The sequence below is a fragment of the Aureobasidium subglaciale genome (assembly GCF_000721755.1).
Source record: "Aureobasidium subglaciale EXF-2481 unplaced genomic scaffold scaffold_23, whole genome shotgun sequence".
In the NCBI taxonomy this organism is placed as follows: domain Eukaryota; kingdom Fungi; phylum Ascomycota; class Dothideomycetes; order Dothideales; family Saccotheciaceae; genus Aureobasidium; species Aureobasidium subglaciale.
The window spans coordinates 60,866-80,768 of NW_013566972.1; the positions used below are offsets into that span (position 1 = coordinate 60,866).

The 19,903-nt window shown below is 50.7% G+C and overlaps 10 protein-coding genes across 10 annotated transcripts; 7 read left to right on the plus strand and 3 right to left on the minus strand.

Annotated features, from left to right (window-relative positions):
* Positions 1-683: 683 nt before the first annotated feature.
* AUEXF2481DRAFT_7839 (uncharacterized protein) lies at positions 684-1,980 on the minus strand (the record flags this gene model as incomplete). The annotated part of the gene is made up of 5 exons (XM_013485152.1): positions 684-878; positions 933-1,238; positions 1,295-1,605; positions 1,664-1,816; positions 1,872-1,980. 5 exons carry the CDS (start codon positions 1,978-1,980, stop codon positions 684-686), a joined length of 1,074 nt encoding a protein of 357 aa, XP_013340606.1.
* Positions 1,981-2,875: 895 nt separating this feature from the next.
* Positions 2,876-4,833, plus strand: AUEXF2481DRAFT_433150 (uncharacterized protein). Its single transcript, XM_013485268.1, has one exon. The coding sequence runs from the start codon at positions 3,088-3,090 to the stop codon at positions 4,615-4,617; it is 1,530 nt and encodes a 509-aa protein (XP_013340722.1). The 5' UTR covers positions 2,876-3,087; the 3' UTR covers positions 4,618-4,833.
* On the minus strand, positions 4,701-6,943 carry AUEXF2481DRAFT_68903 (uncharacterized protein; the record flags this gene model as incomplete). The annotated part of the gene is made up of 2 exons (XM_013485244.1): positions 4,701-5,061; positions 5,124-6,943. The coding sequence occupies 2 exons, from the start codon at positions 6,941-6,943 to the stop codon at positions 4,701-4,703; spliced, it is 2,181 nt and encodes a 726-aa protein (XP_013340698.1).
* A 269-nt stretch (positions 6,944-7,212) lies between these two features.
* On the plus strand, positions 7,213-8,476 carry AUEXF2481DRAFT_111271 (uncharacterized protein). Its single transcript, XM_013485269.1, has 2 exons — positions 7,213-8,200; positions 8,258-8,476. The coding sequence occupies exons 1-2, from the start codon at positions 7,606-7,608 to the stop codon at positions 8,380-8,382; spliced, it is 720 nt and encodes a 239-aa protein (XP_013340723.1). The 5' UTR covers positions 7,213-7,605; the 3' UTR covers positions 8,383-8,476.
* Positions 8,477-9,384: 908 nt separating this feature from the next.
* On the plus strand, positions 9,385-11,190 carry AUEXF2481DRAFT_32351 (uncharacterized protein; the record flags this gene model as incomplete). Its single annotated transcript, XM_013485185.1, has 1 exon — positions 9,385-11,190. The coding sequence occupies one exon, from the start codon at positions 9,385-9,387 to the stop codon at positions 11,188-11,190; it is 1,806 nt and encodes a 601-aa protein (XP_013340639.1).
* Positions 11,191-11,389: 199 nt separating this feature from the next.
* Positions 11,390-12,753, plus strand: AUEXF2481DRAFT_7844 (uncharacterized protein; the record flags this gene model as incomplete). Its single annotated transcript, XM_013485153.1, has 2 exons — positions 11,390-11,684; positions 11,858-12,753. 2 exons carry the CDS (start codon positions 11,390-11,392, stop codon positions 12,751-12,753), a joined length of 1,191 nt encoding a protein of 396 aa, XP_013340607.1.
* Positions 12,754-12,900: 147 nt separating this feature from the next.
* Positions 12,901-14,683, plus strand: AUEXF2481DRAFT_432976 (uncharacterized protein). The gene is made up of 4 exons (XM_013485270.1): positions 12,901-13,318; positions 13,398-13,600; positions 13,726-13,993; positions 14,129-14,683. The coding sequence occupies exons 1-4, from the start codon at positions 13,047-13,049 to the stop codon at positions 14,460-14,462; spliced, it is 1,077 nt and encodes a 358-aa protein (XP_013340724.1). The 5' UTR covers positions 12,901-13,046; the 3' UTR covers positions 14,463-14,683.
* AUEXF2481DRAFT_43244 (uncharacterized protein) lies at positions 14,135-15,688 on the minus strand. Its single transcript, XM_013485209.1, has 3 exons — positions 15,547-15,688; positions 14,955-15,495; positions 14,135-14,903 (listed from the first exon to the last, which is right to left on the minus strand). Exons 2-3 carry the CDS (start codon positions 15,486-15,488, stop codon positions 14,526-14,528), a joined length of 912 nt encoding a protein of 303 aa, XP_013340663.1. The 5' UTR covers positions 15,489-15,495; positions 15,547-15,688; the 3' UTR covers positions 14,135-14,525.
* Positions 15,689-16,292: 604 nt separating this feature from the next.
* AUEXF2481DRAFT_32354 (uncharacterized protein) lies at positions 16,293-17,296 on the plus strand (the record flags this gene model as incomplete). The annotated part of the gene is made up of 2 exons (XM_013485186.1): positions 16,293-16,435; positions 16,489-17,296. 2 exons carry the CDS (start codon positions 16,293-16,295, stop codon positions 17,294-17,296), a joined length of 951 nt encoding a protein of 316 aa, XP_013340640.1.
* Positions 17,297-18,237: 941 nt separating this feature from the next.
* On the plus strand, positions 18,238-19,817 carry AUEXF2481DRAFT_32355 (glycoside hydrolase family 76 protein; the record flags this gene model as incomplete). The annotated part of the gene is made up of 3 exons (XM_013485187.1): positions 18,238-18,328; positions 18,404-19,238; positions 19,373-19,817. 3 exons carry the CDS (start codon positions 18,238-18,240, stop codon positions 19,815-19,817), a joined length of 1,371 nt encoding a protein of 456 aa, XP_013340641.1.
* Positions 19,818-19,903: the final 86 nt, after the last annotated feature.

The following is a 19,903-nucleotide window of genomic DNA, read 5'->3' on the forward strand; positions in this document are numbered from 1 at the left end:
AAGTACAAAATGCCAAGATAAGTCAGGGTGATACCCTTAGCAAGCAATGATTCCATGTATCGGCGAAAACCAGCACCAATATGACGACTGGTTGTCTGATAGTCATACTGGACATCAAAGTGCTCTTTTTCTAGGACAGGATCAAGTTTGGAGTACATGAACCGAGCGTTGGTGGTTGTATGGCGAGATTTGTGTTTTACAACTCCAACTTCTGGAAGGTCTAGTCCATAGCACCGCAAGACCGACACCGTCTCCAAAACATCGGTTAATCACCACGTAACTGGGTGCGTCATTGATGACGACATGAAAAATGATATCAAAAAGCCATTCTTGTTTGAACAATCAAGGAATCATCTAGCGTTTCCGGTCACTATTGAGCTCTTACCTACTCCTGAAGAGACGTCTGACGCGATGTCGTCGCCGAAACGATTTCAGCACCGACTTGCTCTTGGAAAGAATCTCCGGCCCCAATACATCGATAGACAGTAACATCACATCAGTACCTCAGTCCCCTCGACGCGCATACGCGACCACTCCGGGGAGTGAGATCTGTCGCTCATGGCACACACCTAGCGACACCATCGTCATGGTCGTAAAAGCCTGCGTCTCGTGAAACATAATCGTAACATCACAAAGTTTGAACGTCATGCAGGGATTAGCACCTCTGTTTTTTTTCTTTTCTTTCAAAACCGCTCCTCTCTGTCCTGCTTCATCTCCGCATGTTCATGCTCAATCTTTGCTTGAGGTTGGAACGGCTCAGCGTCGCCGAAGCGCTCAACAGTCAATCCCGCATATCCCGGTCTGGACATGCCCCTTTCAAGTTGACGCTCATATGATACTTGACGTAGTCTGTTGGATTCTTTGGGCGTGAGTCGGAGCTGTATGGAATGTCAGCATACGCTCGAGGTCATATTTGTACAAGTTGTACTTACATAACCCTCTATAGCGATTGTATGCAGTAACAGAGCGAGCCAGCCTGCTGCGCCAAAAGGCACCGCAAGTGCAGCAGAGAGCTCCATGGAGTTGTCGTTGGAGAAGTCGACAGTGACTACGACGGGTAGATTTGGTGCATTGCCGTTGAAGTAACCTTCGCACTGTGGGTATGCGGCAAGCGTGTCGTTCTGTCCGAGTGCGAATGCGATCTGGGCGCACGGACGAGTGGTGTACCAGTTCCTGTTCGTGCTGATGATTTGAGCTGAGATAATCATGATGATACGGATGGTGACGATGGTCGAGAACTGTCAAGGTATCAGTTCGTCGCAAGTGTCACACCGGAGGTAGAACGCCAACTCACCCATGCCCACGTTCGCAGCATCCAAGCTCGATGTTGATCAATTTGCAGCAGCTTGATGTTGACCCAGGCCATAATGTACCCAATCGTGGTGAGGATGACCATTGCACCAGTCCAAGTCTGTGTGGCAAACTCGCCGCCAAACGCATGCCGTGTGATGATGATCGTACCGGCGTTACTGATGAGAGAGAGGATGACAATGGCGTAACCGTTCATTCGATGGAACAGAATGATCTTGTGACGAATGACTGGGATGAATTGTAGGACGACGAGTAGTGATGCCGGGATGACGGTGAAAAGATGGAGCTTCATGCCTTCAACGCTATCAGCATTTCTTTGCATCCCAGACGGGGACTGAGAAGATTGACTTACCAACTTTGAACGGTACCTGCAGGTAGTAATAGCATTCTCCGGGAGCTGCTCCAGTACCGCCGGATGCATTCGCATTGCAGAAAACACCGTTGTACGACAGATACTGTAGACGCGCGAGAGTGAACCCAAAAAGATAACCCAAGGCCAGGAACGCTTTGCGCCAACAATCAGCTGTGGTTTGTAAGAGAAACAACCTGGAAGAGCTTACCAAGGACGGCATTATATCCTTTGGAGAACCCAAGTGGATGGTAGACACGGCGCATGGCATGAACAAAGCCATTTGAGGGCTGGCAGTCTCTTGCTGAGGTATTGGCCATGACTTGAAGTGGTTGACGTCGAAGCTGCTTAGAAGCCGAATGCTGTATTCTCAAGAGTGTCGATAGTCTGAAGTGTGTGGTTTGAGAAAGTGGCCCGGTATGAGATGCTCTTATAGACAGAAGCATACTTCTGACAAGGCTCGCTTGCCTTCAACAGCATGATGGCATGCGGCGGAGGAGCGATAGGTATTCCTCCGACGCAGCTTGGCTATAGGAGTCATTGGTACTGCGTAGCAGACTGTACCCGATCGGGAACATCTCTGCGACTGCCATGTTCCGTTATCTGACCTGAAGGAATGCATGTGTATAGGACAAGTTGAGCTTTCAAAGCAGAGAGACGTGAAGCCTGCGACGGTGATGTCGTGGAGCGCAGAGACACTCCCAAAGCGGTTAGACTCTGCGACCCAAGAAGCAATTTCGAGCAAGCAGCCGTCACGGCATCACCCCTCCCCAACCACCAAGCTTCCAAGCCTCCCTGTACATGCTGGAAGGATTTCGGAGATCGATCTGTCGCAGATGTCGTAAAGAAGCCATCGGCGTGCGATGTGCACTGCCCCTTCTTGGAGCTGCAAAGTCGGGAATATATTGTGACGCGCAAGGTCGGTCGGAGGAATTGATAAAGCCGCAGGGAGACACTGTGATCAGTCGAGTTTCACCACGCACCCGTTCCTTTCGATTCCGCATACTGCGATCGGTCAGCGTTGATCAGTAATCAAGCCGACAAAGAAGCGTCAATCTTGCCCGATCACTTGAGACGACTTCCGCTGCTCGAAATAACAAAGTAGAATGTATTCGAAGGGATCGCGATAAAGCTTATCATGCCGACGCCTCACAGACGCGACCGAAGCACAGTCTACTTCGCCCAATCTACTTCTCGAGATTTCCTCCTCATCGTATGCTGGTGTCTATCACGTCTGCTCTCCCTAAGCAACTGAAGCAGAGCAACGACGAGCTGTGGCAAGCCACAATCGTTTGTCATATCGACAAATCAAACTCGGGGAGTCCACACATCTCCATGCCATCGCTGCAAGTCTAGCAAGAATCGTGCAGCAACAAGTGCGACAGTATCCCGCCCAAGGAGAGGCTATATGGGAGATTCCCACAATCATGCAGGGCGTACGAACGACCAGAGGTTGTGTCAACTGTAGACAGAAGAAGAAAGGCTGTGACCTGAAGAAACCGACATGCGGTCGCTGCTTGCGACTCAAAATACCCTGTGCCTTCGAAGATCGAAAGTACGTCTTTGTTGGTCAAGATGCAGGGTCCAACCTCATAACGAAGAGTCTCATATCGACCTCTGACACATCCCTAGCCAGGACTGACTTTTCGATCATTATGGATGAATACTTTTGGACGAACTACTTGCCGCAAGAAGACCCTTCTCTGGACGGTAGCATCGGCGGTATATTATCGGCACCTTGGATACCGTCAGTTCGAGAGCTAGCGAACAGCCATACCGATGTAAGGAACGCTATCCAGGCTTGCGCAATGGCCGGTCTCGGATGGATGAATGAAGACCGGACGCTGATCATGCGGGCGGGGTGGTTATATGCGCAGGCACTCCGGCAAACGAACATGGCTCTTCAGGATCCGATTTCGGCTTGCGACGACAGCGTACTGGCGTGTTGTCGTCTGCTCACGCTATTTGAGATGTTCCGTCGAATAACATCGGATCCCGCTACCAAGGATCCCAGTCGGAATCAAGTTGCTGACTGGCGACTCCATGTCAATGGTACCTGTCGTCTCGTGCAGCTGCGTGGACGTGAGAGACACCTTTCGACTTTCGGGACAGAGCTATACGACGGAGTTCGCCTGACCGCCATAATTCAAGGTCTTGCGAGACGGAGGCCGAACACATTCACACAGCTGGAATGGAGACTACCGAGCCTCAATATGAGAGATGAGCTTTACGAACTGATCAATCCCGCCCCACAGCTTCTTGAAGAACTCGACATGTTTCGTGAGAGTGAAGCTGTCGTCAAAACCGATCTTGCAAGTCGTCAGCATATCGTTTTGGGAACTACGCTGTTGGAGAGATGCCTGGACATCCGCAACGCATTGAGAGAGTGGGAAACGAAGATCATGGTCATTTGTCGCGAGAAGCAATCATTTACAGGTTGGATGAGTCGACCTCCCAGCAGCTCTAGCTCTACCTGGGATTTCACTGTGCCTTCGTACAGCATCGATCTCAGGGAACCCTCCGCGGTGAGAGTCGATGAGCAAGGGCTGTCCCTTTACGACGTCTGCAGGTTACATGGTCATGGCTTCTTCTCAACATGCACCATGTACTGGACGATGTGCAGCATAATGTATAGCTCATTGAGGACTCATCAGCAACAGCTGCAAGCATTCATGAACATATGGACTCCTGGAGAGGTACTTCCATCGCTGCCCGAATGGGTGAGCCCGGAGCTATCAGCACTGAGTGTTGCGCAGGTCGCAGGGCATTTCTTCAAGCCAGGCATGGGTCTATGGGCTGCTCATGCTGCAGTATTTCCTGTCAGTCACGCGCTCTGTTATTTCGCAAAGACTGGTCGACGCGATTCGCCAGCTTTCGAGTCCATGATCAATGCTTTCGCAAATAGCAAGACTGGCGTTATCATGCGTGACTTCCTCGATGCAATAGGGATAAAGTGAAGCAATAGGGATAAAGTGAAAAGCCATGCAGTCGAAGTCCTTTCAATCCAAGTTGCTTTAGAGTTCTATAGCTGAATTTGCAGCTACAGCGTACTCATATCACCCCAGAAATCAATATCGAGCGCGACGTCAAAAAGATTCTCCCAAGCAGGCACACTCATATCGTAGAACGACCAATCGATATTCTGGTTGTCGGGTGCCAATGGCCCTGTCCCCATGAAAGAGCCATCGAAAGTTGCGTTCTGCACGCCAGCATATTGCAGGCTAATTTTGCCGATCCTCGCGCAGAGGTTCCGGACGATATCTCCAGCACTGTTCGCGATCGAAAGGCTTTTACCGTAAATGGAGAAGACGGCTATGGAAACTTCGAGTGCGCCTCGAGCTGCGGTAGTTGATGGACTATTAGGATAGGTGATGATGAAACCTATGAGTGTCATTGCCGCGCTGTGGGATGGATGTCAGCTGTCTTTCGAACCAAAGGATTTTCGGTGTGATCTGTTACATACTTCCACTGCCAGTGAAATACCTCGTGCCAGCCATCCAGGATTGAAGTCGAACTGAGCACTTGGTGAAGAATATTCGTAAACGCTATAGCGTGTTCGGCGCATCGGACGGCGATCTCCCCCGTGATGGGCCCCGAAGCTGGGTTAGAGACAAGAGGTATGAATGAACGGTAGAGACTGATACTGAGGTTGTGGTACATCAGTTCCAAGAGCAAACGTTGACGCTGCACCCACATTGGTGCGAAAGCTTCGATTTCGAGGACTGAGGCATCCGTGGAAAGTGGTCTGCTGCCATTCTGGCGCTGCGTCTTCAAGCCAGAGGGTACTTCGTTTGTCCAATTATCTAAGAGTTTGATATGAGGGCGCATGAGATTTGCAGATTCTTCCAAGATTTGCGGGTAATCCCATATCGTCTCCCCTTCAGAGAGTTTGAGGTCAGCATTGTAGAGAGCCGTGTGTGCGGCTCGGACGGCCGTGAAAAGCTTGATATTTTGGAGATTGAAGCTGAGCCAAGTGGCATTGTCTCCCAACGGAGCAAAACTCGACCCCGAGATCATCGCGGTTTCGAGGTCATCGCTGGGTATTTGGGGCATAACGTGGAAATCGCGAAGAAGAAATGGCCTTCCGAGCTTCATGTTGATCTTGCTGTCAAACACATATACAGCCCACCACAAGCGTCGGCGTTTCTCTTGCTCGCGTAGCGGCATGGTCTTGGGAGGGTCGAGGTGCAAGCCAAGCATATAGGCCGTGCGTACGGCTAGACCAATACAGCTATCAACCATGTTATGGAAAGAGCCCCCACAGAGGTATAGAGCGCATAGAAGGTGACATTGTAATGTTGATATGGTGGGACTTTCCATCTCATGTGTCAGCAGGCTCTGACAACGTCGATAATGCCATCGTCCGGCGATGGTAGCATCATGGTTATCTGCGATCTCTCCCTGTTGATTGGTTGGCAGTGTTGAAATGCCGTATTGCATACACATTGCAAGAACAATATCCACCAGCGCCGAAGATTTGCGTACGTTACCAGAGCCTATCCATAGTGATTGATGGTGTTCTTTAAACTCTGCCTCATCGATGATTGCCGACGAAGCTGTGTGAAAAGATTGCCAGAAGAGGCTCGTGAAGTATTCCTCCTGCATGGGTGTTAGATCTTTGGCCAGGCCCTCTGGTAGTGGAAGCCATGGCGTTGACGTGACGTAAGTGCTCGACCCTTCTAAAAAATCCGGTGCACCGGGAAAATTCCTGCTACTTTCAGAGTTGAGAAGCATGCTGTCCGCTGTATAAATTTCCTGAAGAGAAGAGGTCAAGAAAGTACTGAGGCGCTTCATGAAGTGGTACAATGACGACGGCCCGAACCAAGTCTCATGCGGCGAGCGTACGGGCCGGAGCTTGATGCCGGCCCAAGGTTTGATTTTAGATGCTCCCTGTTCTGAAGTGTGATTTTCAGACTGAGAATCTGAGCGTTCAGACCGGCTGAGTAGGTCAGGAGTATACTGTGTAGTCACTCGATTCTCCGGGTCCCGCTCAAGCCTGGATTCTAAGTCTTGGACCTTCTGCCGTAGATCCTCGATCTTTCTATAGGCTTGTGAGAGAGTCAAAACTTTCCTCGTATCACTATTACTGCATCGTCTTCCCTTGTCGTTGCAGTTGGAACAGGGTCGATTGTTGTCGCATTTTGTCCGATGTGCGCGGCACTCGTCACAAGCCCTGGCTACCTGAGCTCGTTTCTGTCGTATGCGAGGTAGTAGTCGACGCTCTGGAGACCCGGAGTTGTGGGGTGTATCAACTGGGGCAGGTAACATGACTGTATGGGGCATCTGTATTTGGGTCGCTCGAGCGGGGGTCAGTCAACTGCCACCGTGAAAACAGTCGACCGCACTACAGCAGCTGGTTGACTGTAGAACGATAACTTCGGTCACTCAGCTGCCGACAGTTTTCCAGTGCTTTCTTTAAAGTTGAAGTTAAAACTCTCAATAAGCATGAAGTTTACTTGGGCGTGATGGGCGGTGCGATTTCGAGCTGGGGAACTTTGCTTACGAATGTGTGACAGGGCCGGAAAGCCGGAGCTTTGTTTATTGGCTGAGATTGTCAACTCCAGATCTGACCAATGGGAACAACTCCTCCGCGCCCGCAATCTTCAGCTTCGAAGCCAATGGGAGTAACTCAACTTCGATTTGCTTACAGGTCTACGCGCGCGTCCCATGGAGTCTCGAGAACGAAGGAAGATTTTCCGAAGGAAGCTGCAGAAGGACCCCGAATCTTCTCATCATTGGACGTTATCTTGTGATGGACTAAAGAAGTTGGCGAGTTGTCACTCCGGAACTCCTTGAGCTCGAGGATCCTGTAGCTGTATAAATATGGCTTCGTTAGCCACAAGCTTTTGATATCACTCAACACAGCAACAACACGCAACTGAATCAAACACTACCTACAAGATTTTGCAATTAATCCCATTACACTAATTCCAAAAATCTCAACAATGTCTCCACCACGCCGCGCCCTCATCAGCATCACCAGTGCAGCTGCAAGCTTATTCAATGGCCAGGAAACCACCGGCCTCTTCATCAGCGAAGCCCTGCACCCCTACAACGTCCTCACGGCCGCCGGTTTCTCAGTCGACCTCGCCTCCGAGACCGGCTCCTATACGCCAGACTGGCTCTCCCAACAACCCGACTTCCTCAAGGGCTCCGACCTCACCACCTGGAACGACAAGACCTCAGACTTCCGCCAGAAACTGGACAACATGCCCAAAGCATCTGAGATTGATGGCAGCAAGTACGGAGTCTTCTACGCTTCGGCCGGCCATGCGTCGCTGATTGATTACCCTACTGCCACGTCGCTGCAGAAGATTGCGGAACAGGTATGGGCGAACGGGGGCATTGTGGCTTCTGTATGTCATGGGCCGGCAATCTTCGCCAATGTGATTGACAGAGCAACAAACGAGCCGATCATCAAGGGCAAGAGAATGACGGGCTTCACGACCGAGGCGGAGAAGGATATGGGAATTTATGATGAGTTGAAGAGCTGGGACGCCGAGATGGTCGAGGAGTTGGCCGAGAGGTTGGGCGCCACTTGTAAGTTTTTCCTACCTCAGATTGTCTGGATGATGCAACGCTGACTTTGGACAATAGATGAGAGAGGTGCTGGTGTTTGGGACGACTTCTATGTTGTTGACGGCCGCCTGGTCACTGGTCAGAACCCACAGAGTGCTGCGTCCACTACAAGAGCTGTAGTTGAGGCCTTTGAGAAACTTTAGAGATTGAACCTATATCAGTGTGATTTCGCATTATAGCTGCAGGATGTTTCGTTAGATATAGACCACTGCTTGTATTCCGATTGCGCAAAACCCCTTTGATGATCTTCCTCCGCCGACCATCTCCGCTTCACCTTTGAGCGAATATATGTTGCTTTCTTTGTTCATGATTAACGTGATTCGTCGTTGTTCAAGCCTGTCGGTGACTCCGATAGGAGCTGCGGCCTTGTCGTGCATCCCTGCTCTAGGTCCGACGGTCGCGTCGTTGTTGCTCGTGGCTCCTTTCACATGCATGATCGTTGCATCTCGCGACACGAAAGAGTTTACTTCAGCTCGTGTCCAATGAGCTTATACAGCAGCCATGCAGGTAAGTCACCCTCGAGTCCCAGACAGGTGATTGACATGCTCGCTCGCAGCGAGCTCCGATTGCGCCTGGGTTCTGCGAAGTTTGCCTGAGTCTTGAGAAGCGGGAGAAAATTCGACCGAAGTTGCTAGCGGTCTATTCCTGGCTATGCACCTGTACAATAAGAAACGTCAATAGAGTTGCGACGTTCTATGTGGCGCTCAGCCAAAGATGAAACACGATGTTTCCCGACAGTCACCGTGAGACAGTTCCATCAGGTTCGCAGGGCGTCAGAATCAAGCCATCTCCAACGCCTTTGATCTCGACCGGGAGACTCAGAGTCGTTGCAAAGAGACTTCTCTTGATGAATCATCGATGAAGGATGATTTTGTAATGGCAAGTTGTCAGTTCGCGGCTCTTCGCACAGAAAATAGGCCAGTACAGACCCTGCGTCGCGGAACCCGCCCGCTCTAGCTTTCCTTGTTCCTTGGCCACGTGTCGGCGTGTCGGAGACCCTCGGTCCTTCACGTCAGGAAGCTCGTGTGATTTGACTTTCTCTATTCCAGTCGTCCAATACACTTTTCTCCTCCGAGAGATAATGGAGCTGCTTCCTTCCTGTCTTGACAAGGCTCGACTTGACACACGTCCAGAACCATGACAGCATGGAAACTTCGCAAGCGACGATTGCCCAACGATCGTATAGTGGTTGTCGCACCTGCCGGCAGAGAAAGGTCAAATGCGATGAAAACCGTGACGACATTGGTCGATGCGGCTCTTGTTCTCGTCTGAATCGCCCATGCGATTGGACGCGAGAGTGGAAATTCATCGATACCAGTCGTGCTGTTCAAGAGCAGTATGTTGTACTGGGTCAAGGTCCAGACCGGAGAACAAAGCCATCAACAAAGGATGCAAATCATGGACACAATGCGACACTAGTACACCGGGGCGCGTCAGCTCGGCCTGAGACTTGTCAGCATCAGACTGCAGACCCAACCCAATCACGGACTTTGATGTTCGTTAATTCATTCTCGAAGGATCTGGCTATGACCGAAGCACCTACGGAACGCCGCCCGGCGCGGACAGATGATGCGCAAGATTCACGACGAGCTTCCGACTCGTCATCTGAAGACTCGGATAATCAATCGCTCGAATTAGTCCGGACTGCTCGCATACCATTTGATCTGATGAATTATGGTACTAGAGCCCGCGACAATGCGATACACCCTTCGCTTTTCGACAGCATTGTGTGTCGCAAGATCATGCCGATGGCTGTTCGGTTCAAACTAAACATTGAGGACAATCAAAACGTGCTTGTTACGTCGGCAAGGAATTTCGTTCCACTCCGTCACGCGATTTGTGCCATCACGCTTCTCAACAGCGGATTAAAGAATCGTCCAGAGCTTGTAGCAGGCTCTTTTCAGCACTATGACCGAGCTATAACAGCCTGTCGGTCAATGTCTTCATCCGCCAACTCTGAAGCTGTCTTCTTCTTGCACTTTGTCCTCCTCATGTACGACATCGCCTGTGCTTCACAAAGATGGCCTGAGGATCGCAGTTCTTGGTCTTTGCATCTTCGCAAACTCGCCAGCTTGGCTCATGAATCAGCTGGACCTACAGTTAGCCGACTCAAGGCTTATTTGTCATGGTATATCCTGCTTCTGGACGCCCAAGCGGGCCTTGCAGGTAATGCTGAAGCCGGTCACTACACTCGAGCTTTTATAGAGAATGGTCGCTCTCTTCCGGTGTGGCCAATATCGCCTAGCCATCAAAAAGTTCTCTCCAGTCCGGAAGCTATGGACACATTCCTACAAGCCCACAAGCTATCTCTAATGACGTTTGAGATGTTTGCGGAGCAGAGTCAGGCATCACTAACTCTCCGACGTGCGTTTGAGAATCGAAGCGTAGGCTTGCATGAGCGACAGCAATATATCCAGGACCTCTCGGTGCGACACGCCGAAGTCTGGCAAGCTCATTGCCCCCCTCACATGGACACGTCCGACAACAAAACTGCGCCCTCAGCGGATCGGGTCATCATAACATCTACGTACAACTTCGCGCGACTGCAATATTCGGTGCTTCAGATCCATCTCCACACAAGCATGTATCCCAATCAACGTCTGGACGGAGACATATTTGCGGCAGAAGATGCTCGACACTGCACATACATCATTAACACGGTGCGTCAAAGCTTTGTCCACAATGACAGAGAGAACCACCATCTTGCGAACGCGCTATTCCTGGCTGGTTCGGCCACCAAACTTCCGCTTGAGAAGGCAGCCGCACTGATAATGTTACAAGAGATGGAACATGCTGGACTCTCAGGAGCCGTGGCACGAGTGAGGCATGTTCTCGAGCTGGTAGTCAGAGAGCAGGCTAAGAAAGAAATAGCTGGCGGCAGTTCGGATGAAGTGGATTGGGTTGAGCTTTCGAAGGAGCATGGCTTGAAGAACGTTGTATTCGGGATGTGAAATTGCATCCTGGTCGCGACATCTACCATCTCGGATCGTGTCCGGCCACGACCAGTTGTTGAGACCATGGCGAAGATGTTCGTCCCCAGAGCACCCAACGTCGGCGTGCGAAATACCGCAAACCACCTCTGCTACATACGTACGGTATTTTCTTTCGCGTTGAAGCTGCGCACACTTCATCTTTTACATATGCATCAGCATGAGTGTATTCAGTCGACTCCTCAGTCGACAGGCCGTCCGGCTGCACGACGAGGAAAGCGGCGATGACAGCTCGCAACCTTTGCACACAACACCTGAGAACGCCGAAGCAGACGCCTCCACAGTCCAGTCCGAATCAGACGACTCTCCAGTCCACAACGAACCCGACGTCTGCCCGGTGCAAAGATTGCGAGGCTTCATGACATGGCACCTTACAACCGACTACAGCCTCGCCGACAACTGGAGTGTCTGGGAAGCGTACATCAACAATGACAGTCTTTACTTTCATGACCTGTGTTAAAAGTATTGCATGTTGCCTGTAATGCAATTCGAGTCGAAAAAAGACATTGCGACAGCCAAGCATGAACTACAGCGAGACGTCTTCGAGCCTGCGAATGGTTAGGGGATTGCTGCAGGTAAACTCGTGGCCTCTGTGCGTCAGGAGAGCCGAAGCTGACAAGGATCACAGATGTGATGGAGGCCTTCCTGTTATTTGCTCGCTTCTTTGAACACGATGATGGTCCGACAGCTCGTCTTGACGAGACCGCCTTCCCTTGGTCGCAAGCTGTTTTGCTTCGCCTGGTCATTGAATATATTGTCGTTATTGATGCTTTTGTTAAAGATTCCAATCTTGCGAGCAAAATGAAGGCGAAGTGTCTTGCTGTATATCAAAAGCACTTTCCCTGGATGCTTGACCCACGCTACATCCTTCAGGAGCACAAGAGCGCAGCTGTAGACGACGCAACCATCAAGCTCGACGAAGACCTCAAAGCTGACTTGTCAAGTCAATCACGCGACCTCGTTGATCATCTTCAAGACGAGGGCGACTCCGACCAGTACTCACTCAGTGAAGACTCCTACGACGAGCCTTCTGACGCTGAAGCCACAGACTCTGGCCCCAAATCGCGCGTTTCAACTTCTCGTGCAACCCGCTATCCTAGCATCACCCTCGACTACCACCAATACACCTTCTGGCCGAACGTAGCCCATCTCTCCCGTCAAAGCCGTCGACCATACAGCGTACTCGCGAGCCCGAAGCGCTCTCACAACCTCCGGATCTCCGGCTGGGACTTTGCCAAATGGATATCCAGGACCTGGTACGGGGATGGTAGAGTCGAGGATTCCACGAGGGATTTCACCTCATTTCAACCTAGAGTTGTGGTGGCGAAAAAGAGAGGATTTACCTCTGGCCTGCCGACTAAGATTTGTGTTGCGGGTTTCAGGTGGATCAATCCTGATGGTGGACCGCCCAAGTCGCTAGGTCCGCACGATGAGGACAATGATGTTTCGGCTCTGGCCATGGAGATGAAGGGACTATTAATCGACAGTGGTACAGGGTCAACAGAACCGAAGGAGCAAAACTAGACACTGGGTGAATGTTTGTAGCAAGCGATGTTCAGAGCTTTGCTGGGCCATGTCTGGACGGAGATAGAGATGGATTGGTCGAAGGATTTCAGAAGGATTCGCAAGGCTGACACAGCCTTCATCACAACAGTTATTCCCAGTCGTAAACTACAATAAACCACTACAACAAATTTATCCTTCTCAGTACGCCTAATAGAATCATCAAATCGCACAGAGCAAATTCATACTATTCATCAATAACCCTTATCTCTGTATTCAACAGATCACACGCGCCCGTCGCAAAATACCCAACAATGACTACCTCGACTCCACCTCAACCACCCTCCTCACCCTTTGACGCCGCAACCGCCTTTTCCTCACAAAGCTGCTTCCACCAGAGCATAACCCTCCCAGCAACTGCGGACCATGAAGCTTTGAAAGTAACCTACGCAACAACCACAAATTTCTCCAATGAAGGACTACCAACCATTTTATTCTGCCACCCCATGGGAGCAGCCCGCTACCTAATCTACGAATTCGAGCACTTGGCCACAACAACAGGCGTACGAGTCCTCATCATCGATCGGTGAGCCCTTGCCCTTTTCTCTTTTCTTGCATTCTTATCCATCATCGTTTTAGCAAGCTAATAAAATAACACACAAAAGACCAGGTTTTGGGGCTTCCACACCTGTAGAGTTGAGCAAAAGAGTAGATGTATTCTTAGATGCTGTTACCGCTGTTCTCGAAAACTTGCGAGTCAAAACTGTAGCATTGATGTCTCATTCTGCGGGAACAATTTATTTGGCGAATGTTTTGATTCGATTGTCGCAGTTCTTGCATCCTGAATGGCCTTTTGCGGGTGTGATGAGTAAGTTTCTTCTCCTGCTCTCCCTCCCTCCCTCTTCCTTTCCCCCCCCATCCCTATCAGGGAGTCAAAAAAAAGGGATTCAAAGAGGCAAAAAAATGGCTGATACTTGAAATAAATCATTACAGCACCATGGATACATCCCAAGTTCTCAAATGCAGGATTAATGCAAGTAGTCAATAAACTACCATCATCTTGGATAGGCAAATACCATCATATACAATCCTTTGTAGCTGGAAGTATCGCACCCAGTCTACAGCTTTCATCCGCAATGCTTGGATTGAAAAGTTCTGGCTTGACGGAAACAGAGTCTGTCAAATGGCATGGCATGGATAAGCAAACTTGGGACCAAGTAAGCACTTTGCAGGGAAAGTGGTCCAGATTGGAGGATATGAGGTTGGTCTTTTTTTTCTTCTTCTTTTCTTTTCGTTTACTTTTCTTTTTTCTTCCCCTGTTGCTGCTTCCTTTTGCGCTAGTTTGGGAGCTTTTTTTTTTGTAGGTTATGTGCTAATATCAATGATGAATTTATAGTGGTATTTCTGCAGATTGCCTCTTCTGTCTGCAAGAAGATGGGAAAGATTGGGGTGATTACGCAAACCTATCCGAACTCATCTCGACCTTGCAACAAACATACCCAAAAGGTACCAGGCAATTGACTATGCAGGCATACTTTGCAGAGACGGATGTCATAGTAGGAAAAGGGGGACAAAAGTACTTTGAAAGGTGCTGGAGGGAAGGCAACGCAGGGCAAGAGGTCAAGTTTCAGGCAAGAGTCGTAGAGGGCAGTGATCATGATAACATTCCTCTGGCGGAAAAGGGGTGTATTGGGGAGATGTTCAAGGAGATCAAGAGGCTAAATGGGTGATCATAGGGATTTGATGTCATATTCTCGTTGGAATGGTCAAATCACACTCTCATCGTATCTCCTTTAGTCTTCCATAAGGTCTACATTCACACTCCTCAGCGCATCCACTATCCAAGTGGGGTATTTTGTCTTGTCTCCTGCGTGTAGCGTCAAGAAGTGTTGGCGTAAGAAGGCCGGATACGTGTCTGCGATGATGGCCTCCCTGATGCGTCGCATGAGGTCGAGCAAGTAGTGCACATTGTGTATACTAAGCAAATGTGCACCTGCTGTTTCTTTCGCAGCAACGTGATGAATGTAGGCGCGCGTGAGTCCTAGTCCGCCGTCGGAGGTTGGGCGGCAGATTGTACATTTACAGCCTGGATCGACAGGTGAGAAGTCATCGGAGTAGGAGGCGTGACGCAGGTTCAAGACGCCCGTGGAAGTGATGGCGTTGCCAAATCGCTAGACAAGGTGGTTAGAAAGAGCAAGGAGAGGCGAGAAGACGAAACTTACTGCCGTTCTGGTGGGCCAGACACAGTCGAACATGTCTGCCCCTAGAGCAACCGAAACAACCAAGTCTTCAGGATATCCGACGCCCATGACATATCTGGGCTTGTTGTCTGGCAGCATACTCGTACAAGTGCTGACGACCTTGCAGTACTCTTCCTTGGCCTCGCCGCCTGACAGCCCACCGATGGCTATGCCAGGTGTATCTCTTTTAACCATCTCTTTACAACACTGTTTCCTCAACTCAAGATCCAGACCTCCTTGGATGATGCAGAATAGATTCTGAGTCTCTGGATTCTTGTGGGCGGCGATACAGCGATCGAGCCAGCGGATACTGCGGTACATGGCCTCTTTGATACGAGCGTGATCTGGCGATGTTGTCGCAATGACATCGTCGAGTTGCATCATGATGTCTGAGCCGATGCTGTTCTGGAGGGAGATGGAGTGCTCGGGGGTGAGGAGCATGGGTGATCGGTCGTGAGGACTGAGGAAGCGGACGCCTTCTTCGGTTACAGTAGCAAGTTCGAGGAGAGAGACCATTTGGAAACTAGGCGTGTGAGTGACGTGACTCGCAAGTCAAGCGGTAAGAAGAGCGTACCCTCCACTGTCTGCATGGCGTCAATGCAGGCTCGAGTTGAGAAATGTTGGTGCGTATACCTGTCAAGATGTTGTGCGGCCATGATTGAAGCTTGTGAGCACCACCAATGGCGTCTAATGTGGCTTGGCCAGGTTTGAGGCCGCTGGAGTCACATGGTCAGACAAGAGTCATGCGATGGGAGTCGAGGCAAATCACAGATGGTAGGTGTTGTTTAGACACAGGCGACAACTAGTCTCCTCGAGTTGATGAGGAGTCAGACCCTTGAGTGAAGCCTGTGTTGCGACAGGCATAAAGATGGGCAGAGGAACAGGGCCATGGGGTAGTTGTAGTACAGCAGCACGAGCCTTGGTGACCTTGATGGCGTTCAGTATCTACCTTGCAACGTCTCTCTTGTACATGGCGCGACGTACCGAGCACCTGGCGACTGGCTGATAAGTCAGAGCGGAGTGCATCTTTGCGACTGCAGCCGCAGCTTGTTTGGCGGACGCGATGATGAACGTGGACAGCGTGGGCACCTGCCGTGACTGTGGCAGAGGAAAAGTGGCAGGTGCAGATTGTTGATGTTCTTCCAAGACGGGCAAGAGCGGCGGCTTTCACATGCGATTCCCGAAGCTTCCTCGCCGCTCGCGCCTTCCAAGAACGAGTGTCGTAAGCAAGTGCCTGCCTCATCATTTACCGTGAGACTTGGATAGAGGCGGCGGATAGATAAAGCCGTCGCCGTCGCCGTCGCCGTCGCTGCTTCAATCATGTCTTCTACTCCAGATTCAACAACCGAACACAGCTACAGCACAATGGCGACCGCCGACGTCGAAGCGATTGGCGCTCATTGCCAAATGTCATTCTGTCACCAGCTCGATTTTCTTCCCTTTCGATGCGAGAGTTGTAAAGGGTGGGTCCCTCAACCTTGTGTTCTGAGTTACTACACGTACTGATTTCACCCAGTAAATACTGCCTCGACCACCGATCAGAGACGGCGCATTCATGTCCCAATGCTGGCGCTTGGGCAAGAGCACGCGCCGATCAACAACGATCCAACTATACTCCGTCGCCCAAGCCTTCCGTCCTCACACACGAGTCACAATGTTTCGAACCGTCCTGCAAGACTCTGATCAACACGGCCCTGGTACCCGGTGTCGAGTGTAACGCTTGTAATCGCAGCTACTGCCTGAAACACCGCCTACGAGAGACACACGACTGCGCAAAGCTCATCCCTATTGAAGCTCGCGCGAATAAAGAAAAGGGCTTGAATGCGCTTGCAAAGCTGCGTGCCTGGGGCCAGGCCAAACAAAAGACCATGACGTCTGCTGCAACAACATCGACAAGCACGAAGCCGACGTCAACACCATCCACCAACAAGCCCTTGACTGCTGCTCAACGTGTTCGTGCCACGGCCGACTTGAAGAAGAACGCCAAAGGTGACGCCAAGGTAGCCATGGAGAAACGCATCTATGTCAATGTCGAGGCTTCGGCCGACACGACAAAGGCGAAGCACCCGACCGGCCAGTTCTTCTACTCGTCCGAGTGGAGCATTGGCAGGATCCTGGACCTTGCCGCAAAGTCGTTGCAAGTTGACAATGTCAACAACCGTGTCGAGGGCGAGGAGGACAAGTTGCGCGTCTTCCACGTTGAAGGCGGACGACTGCTCGGCTTTGGCGAGAAGCTCGGTGCTGCCGTCAAGACCGGGAACACTCTCGTCTTGCTCAGAGGCGTCGGCCCACCCGTTCCGGATCTCATCGTCCTTGACCCGTAGCTGCCTTGTGTGTTTCAGCTGCGTCATCTCTTGTCTCTTTCTTTGCCAATGATACCCCATATGCCTCCAGTTGTCTCGTATACCATCTTATACCAAGCTTTCATCCTTCAGTACCGTCCAATTCTGTCTCTTGTGAACTGCAAACACGAGCTGAACATCATTGGCTACTCATGCGACGACCCGTATGGTCTCTCGTCCAGGTACGAGGTCATTTGCTCAAGGGGGTCCAAGTCTATCCGTTCCTGTTGACATCGATTTGTTGCAATCTTAGTATGCGCTTCGCCCGTTGTTTACAACCCGTCGTCATTCGCCTTCTCCACCATGTAGCTTGTGCCCTGTACCTGCGATATGTTCATCGCAAAGGCATAGCGACCATCACCACGCAATTGCCCAGCCGGAAGGAAGCAGTCGAATCTCCCGAGGAGCACACCACCATGACACGAGATGGATCAATAAAAGCATCCGCCAACACGGCTGGGCTTCCAGATGGAGCAGAATCTGTGGGGCAGGTCGTCCGTGCACTTCGTATAAGGTCCTCACAACGCCCGTCAAGCCTCTTCCTCCCCTTGTCAACGGTCACATAAGCACCAAAATAAGATCATGGTAGATAATGAGGTCGGTGCCCTGGCGCCTTGAGTTAGGTTGCTTGTCTTTTGCATTTCTTCTTCACCACATCTCACGTTCCCTGTCTTTTGCTACTCGATTGTAGCGTCCATTCATTATTTGCTCCATACTTTGACTGTTTTTCTCTCTCCAGCTCCGCCACTCTTTCCGTCCAATGATCCCTCTGAGACACCGTTGAAGCTGTTCTATTCCTGCCGATCACCTGTCAACAAGGCATACGAGTTCCAACTAGAGGTCGGCGAAGATTCAGTCTTTCTTGGGTTTCTATTCTACAATCTTTTCATCGCATCTGCACCACGACATAATATACGTCCATCATGCGTACAACGAATCTTTTGACATGGGGTCTATCACTTGCATCGCTTGCCCTTCCTAGTCAAGCGATTGAGCTCGACTTGAGCAGTGATGGTGAGTAGAGAGAGCTTTGCAAAAGCTTTGAATTAGCTCATAGTACATCCGCATACTGACATTTCTGCTTTTAAGAATCAATCAAATCCGCCGCCTCGACCGTCGCATACGGTATGATGAAGTACTACCACGGCAACGAAACCGGACAAACAATTGGATTACTACCATGGCCGTACTACTGGTGGCACGCCGGTGCCGTCTTTGGCGCAATGGTCGACTATTGGTACTACACAGGCGACACATCCTACAACGCCGTAACCTCTCAAGCCTTGATCTTCCAAGCCGGACCAGACGCAGACTACATGCCAGAGAACCAGACAAAGACGGAAGGAAATGACGATCAAGCCTTTTGGGGCATGGCCGCCATGTCCGCCGCAGAGCTCAACTTCCCAAACCCGCCACAAGATCAACCGCAATGGCTTGCTCTTGCTCAAGCGACTTTTAACACTCAGGCTCTTCGTTGGGATACCAAGTCTTGTAATGGAGGTTTGCGATGGCAGGTCTTCACCTTCAATGCTGGATACAATTACAAGAATTCCATCTCCAATGGTGGATTTTTCAATTTGGCATCTCGTCTGGCCGCTTATACCGGAAACTCTTCGTATGTGGACTGGGCGGTCAAATCATGGGACTGGATGGAAGAAGTGGGACTCATGACGCCGGAATATTACATTTACGACGGTTCAGACACGACGAAGAATTGCTCGACTGTGGATAAATTGCAATGGACGTATAATGCTGGAATCTTTTTGCTGGGTGCGGCTACCATGTGGAACCACACTGGAGAAGACATTTGGAAGGAGAGAACACAAGGGTTGTGGAATGCGACAAATGTCTTCTTCACCTCCGACAAGATCATGTATGAAGTTGCCTGCGAACCAGGCGGTAACTGCAACACCGATCAACACACGTAAGTCTACCTGAATATCCCCACCCTTTGGCTATTTTTTCCTTCTTCTCTCTCTCTCTCTCTCTCTCTCTCTCTCTCTCTCTCTCTCTCTTTTTTTTAAAACAGCTTTTTGCTGACTTGAGTAAAACCAACAGATTCAAAGCCTACCTCGCCCGCTGGATGGCAGCCTCCTCAAAAGTCGCACCTTTCCTCTCCTCCCAAATAGCACCCTACCTCGCCGCCTCCGCCATGGGCGCCGCAGCCTCCTGCTCCGGCGGCACAGACGGCGTGACCTGCGGCACAAAATGGTTTGCCAACACCAGCGAAGCCAGCGTGACCTGGGACAATACCTGGGGAGTAGGGCAACAGTTGTGTGCTCTTGAGGTTATCCAGAGTAATTTGATCAAGGGGGCCAGAGGACCTGTTACGAATAGTACGGGTGGTACTAGTACTGGTGATGATGCTGCGGGGGGGAAGAGTGATAGTGAGAGGGCTGGTGTGCCGAGGAAGATTACTCAGGCTGATCGGGCGGGTGCGGTGATTATTACGATATTGGTTCTTGCGGGTTGGATAGGAGGGATGATTTGGTTGATTATTTAGATGGACCCCTTTATTTTTCGACCCTTTTATGATTTATGGCGTTTTTGTTTTCCCTTAGCAGCAGGGCATGGTGGAAAAGACAAAGA

Coding starts and splice junctions, on each gene's coding strand:
- AUEXF2481DRAFT_433150 (XM_013485268.1), top strand. CDS start 3,088: ATGCAGGGCGTACGAACGACCAGAGGTTGTGTCAACTGTAGACAGAAG.
- AUEXF2481DRAFT_111271 (XM_013485269.1), top strand. CDS start 7,606: ATGTCTCCACCACGCCGCGCCCTCATCAGCATCACCAGTGCAGCTGCA. Junction 8,201..8,257: donor CGAGAGGTTGGGCGCCACTT/GTAAGTTTTTCC, acceptor TTTGGACAATAG/ATGAGAGAGGTGCTGGTGTT.
- AUEXF2481DRAFT_432976 (XM_013485270.1), top strand. CDS start 13,047: ATGACTACCTCGACTCCACCTCAACCACCCTCCTCACCCTTTGACGCC. Junction 13,601..13,725: donor GCCTTTTGCGGGTGTGATGA/GTAAGTTTCTTC, acceptor AAATCATTACAG/CACCATGGATACATCCCAAG. Junction 13,994..14,128: donor TCCAGATTGGAGGATATGAG/GTTGGTCTTTTT, acceptor ATGAATTTATAG/TGGTATTTCTGCAGATTGCC.
- AUEXF2481DRAFT_43244 (XM_013485209.1), bottom strand. CDS start 15,488: ATGGTCTCTCTCCTCGAACTTGCTACTGTAACCGAAGAAGGCGTCCGC. Junction 14,904..14,954: donor TCTGGCCCACCAGAACGGCA/GTAAGTTTCGTC, acceptor CACCTTGTCTAG/CGATTTGGCAACGCCATCAC.